Source organism: Penaeus japonicus, unplaced genomic scaffold (assembly GCF_977035675.1).
Source record: "Penaeus japonicus unplaced genomic scaffold, GWHDUDI00000001_assembly GWHDUDI00000005, whole genome shotgun sequence".
Lineage (NCBI taxonomy): Eukaryota > Metazoa > Arthropoda > Malacostraca > Decapoda > Penaeidae > Penaeus > Penaeus japonicus.
In genome coordinates this window covers 1,684,109-1,686,608 of record NW_028234407.1, presented here as the reverse complement: position 1 = coordinate 1,686,608, position 2,500 = coordinate 1,684,109, and the positions used below count along the sequence as shown (strand labels likewise).

The 2,500-nt window shown below is 53.0% G+C and overlaps 1 protein-coding gene across 1 annotated transcript in view; it reads left to right on the top strand.

Moving 5' to 3' along the window:
- The window catches only part of LOC147471751 (uncharacterized), a 2,143-nt gene extending 170 nt beyond the window's left edge, over positions 1 to 1,973 (top strand). Inside the window, exon 1 of the mRNA XM_086536778.1 lies at positions 1 to 1,973. This exon is cut by the window's left edge and continues 170 nt beyond it. Coding sequence (XP_086392904.1) covers positions 1 to 1,973 — 1,973 coding nt within the window.
- Positions 1,974 to 2,500: the final 527 nt, after the last annotated feature.

The window sequence follows — 2,500 nt, the reverse complement described above, 5'->3', positions numbered from 1 at the left end:
AAAGAAAGAAGGAAGAGGAGCAGGAAAGAAAGAAGGAAGAGGAGCAGGAAAGAAAGAAGGAAGAGGAGCAGGAAAGAAAGAAGGAAGAGGAGCAGGAAAGAGAGGATGAAGAAGAGCCAAAGGAAGGGGAGGAGGTGTCCTGTAGGATGAAGGAGAGGAGGACGAATGGCGAGCTGCAAGAGGCAGAGGATGAGAGGAAGGATAAGAGGGAGGAGGATCTCTTCAGCTTCCGGATGACGAATGGATTTGGAGAGACGGAAGGGATAGAAGAGGAGGAGGAGGAGGAGAAGGAGGAGGAAGGAGAAGAGGAGAATAAGGAGGAAGATGAGGGGGAAAGGGAGGAAGAAGAGGAGAAACAAGTGATAGATAAGGCGGAAAAGGAGGATGAAGAGGAGAAGGAGGAGGAAGGAAGAGAAGAGAAGGGGGAAGTAAAGTTGGAAAGGGAGAAGGAAGAGGAAGAAAAGAAAGGAGAGGAGGAAGTAGGAGAGAAGAAGGAGGAAGAAAGGGAGAGTGAAAAGGAAGAAGAGAGGGTGGTGGAAGAAAATCAACTTGAATATGAGCAGGAGCAGGAAGAAGAGAAAACAGAAGAAGATCAAGAGCAGAAACAAGAGGAGAAGAAACAAGGGAAGGAGGAAAAGAAGGAAGAAAAGGAAGAGAATGTCGCAAGGGAAGATGAAATAGAAAACAGAAAAGAAGAAGAAGAACAGAATGAAAACATCAAAGAGGACACGGAAAGAGGAACTGTGACAATCGAAATGGACGACAACATGACCTCGTCGAAATCCTCGTCCTCTTGTGTGGCCGAAGACAGTGCTTCCGAGCGTGACCTGATCTCTTTCGTCGTCGCCATGACCCCTTCCGCGCCCGAGGGGAAGGTGCACGTGATCCCCTCGACGTCTAAGACCAACCACGACGAGGAGTCACAGAGACAAGTCCCGCAGGTAGGTCCTCTGGCGAAGGAGAGATATCCTCTAAATTCTACGAGTTTGGAATACTGCTCTTCCCCGGTGCCACTCCTGGTTGAGCCCGTCCAGAGCGACAGGGCCTCCTCGTCAGGTGCCACTAGCTCGTGGTGCCAAAAGGACACTGTCGTCGACGATTTCCGGGCTCAGACTTTGGCACAGCAGCAGAGCATCGACGTCGATCGAATCCGGGCTCAGACGTCGGCACTGTTGAAAGAAATCGACGTCGACAAAACCCGAACTCAAACGCCGTCGCAGCGACAGGACATCGACGTCGACAGAGTCCGGGCTCAGACGTCGGCGTTGCTGAAAGATATCGACGGCGACAGGAACCGAGTTCAGCCGACGTCGCAACAGAAGCAGATCGACGTCGACAAAGCCCGAGCTCAGACGTCATCGCAGCAACAGAAGGAGATCGACCTCGACAGAATCCGAGCTCAGGCGTCGGCGCAACAGAAGCAGATCGACCTCGACAAGTCCCGACCGAAGACGTCGGCGACAGTGCTCGACTACGGCCCCCCTGCGCCCCTCTTCTTCCTCGTTTTAGGACCCGATTCCTCCTCCTCGGCGGGATCCAGCTCGCACTTGGGCTCCTCCTCGACGCCCTCTTGGTCCTCGACCTTAGGCTCTTTATCCAGGAGTCCTTGCTTGTCCTCCGTGTCCTCCGGCGGATCCCAAAACTTCCTCCTACCGCCGAGCTCGGTCCTCATGCCCGTCTACTCCCGCGACAGGACTCCCTACCCCGTCTGCGCCTCCTCGTCGGTGCCCGGGAGCAGGATGGAGCTGCAGGATCCCCGCCGCCCCAGATCCTCCTTCAGGGACGTCGTCTCGAGCTGCAGCGAGAAGACGCTCGTGGGATCCAAGGCGGATTCGGTGCGGATATTCGGCTCCGGGCGGGATTCGGAATCTCTTCCTCCGGATATCACAGACTGCAGCCCCGTTTATGAAAATCCGTCGGAGGTCGATAGCGAATACTACTATAAATCTCCTAAAGGTAAGAGTCTGGAGTGAAGGGGAACACACACACACACACACATACACACACACACACATACACACACACAAACACACACACAAACACACGCACACACACGCGCGCACACACACCCACACACACTCACACACACACACACGCACACACACACACACACACACACGCACAAACACACACACACACACACACACGCACAAACACAAACACACACAGGAGCGAAGGGGCATATGTCTCTCGAGGTCCAATAAAGTCTCTTGAGGTCTCGCGAGATCTTGTAATGCTTCCGTGCCTCTCAGTATCTTTCACCATCTCTTCTTATCATCATGTTTTCTTATTTCTCCGTGTCTCTACGTCTCTCTATTTTTCTCGGTGCCTTTCACTGTCCTTCGGCGTCTATCAGTGCCACTTAACAAGTCTTAACGTCTCTGAAGGTTTCCCAGTTTCTTCCAGTATCTCTCAGTGTCTCTTAACACCAGTCAACATCTCTCGACGTCTCCCAGTATCTCTTAGTGTCTCTTAACGCTTCCCAAAATTTAGCGTGCCC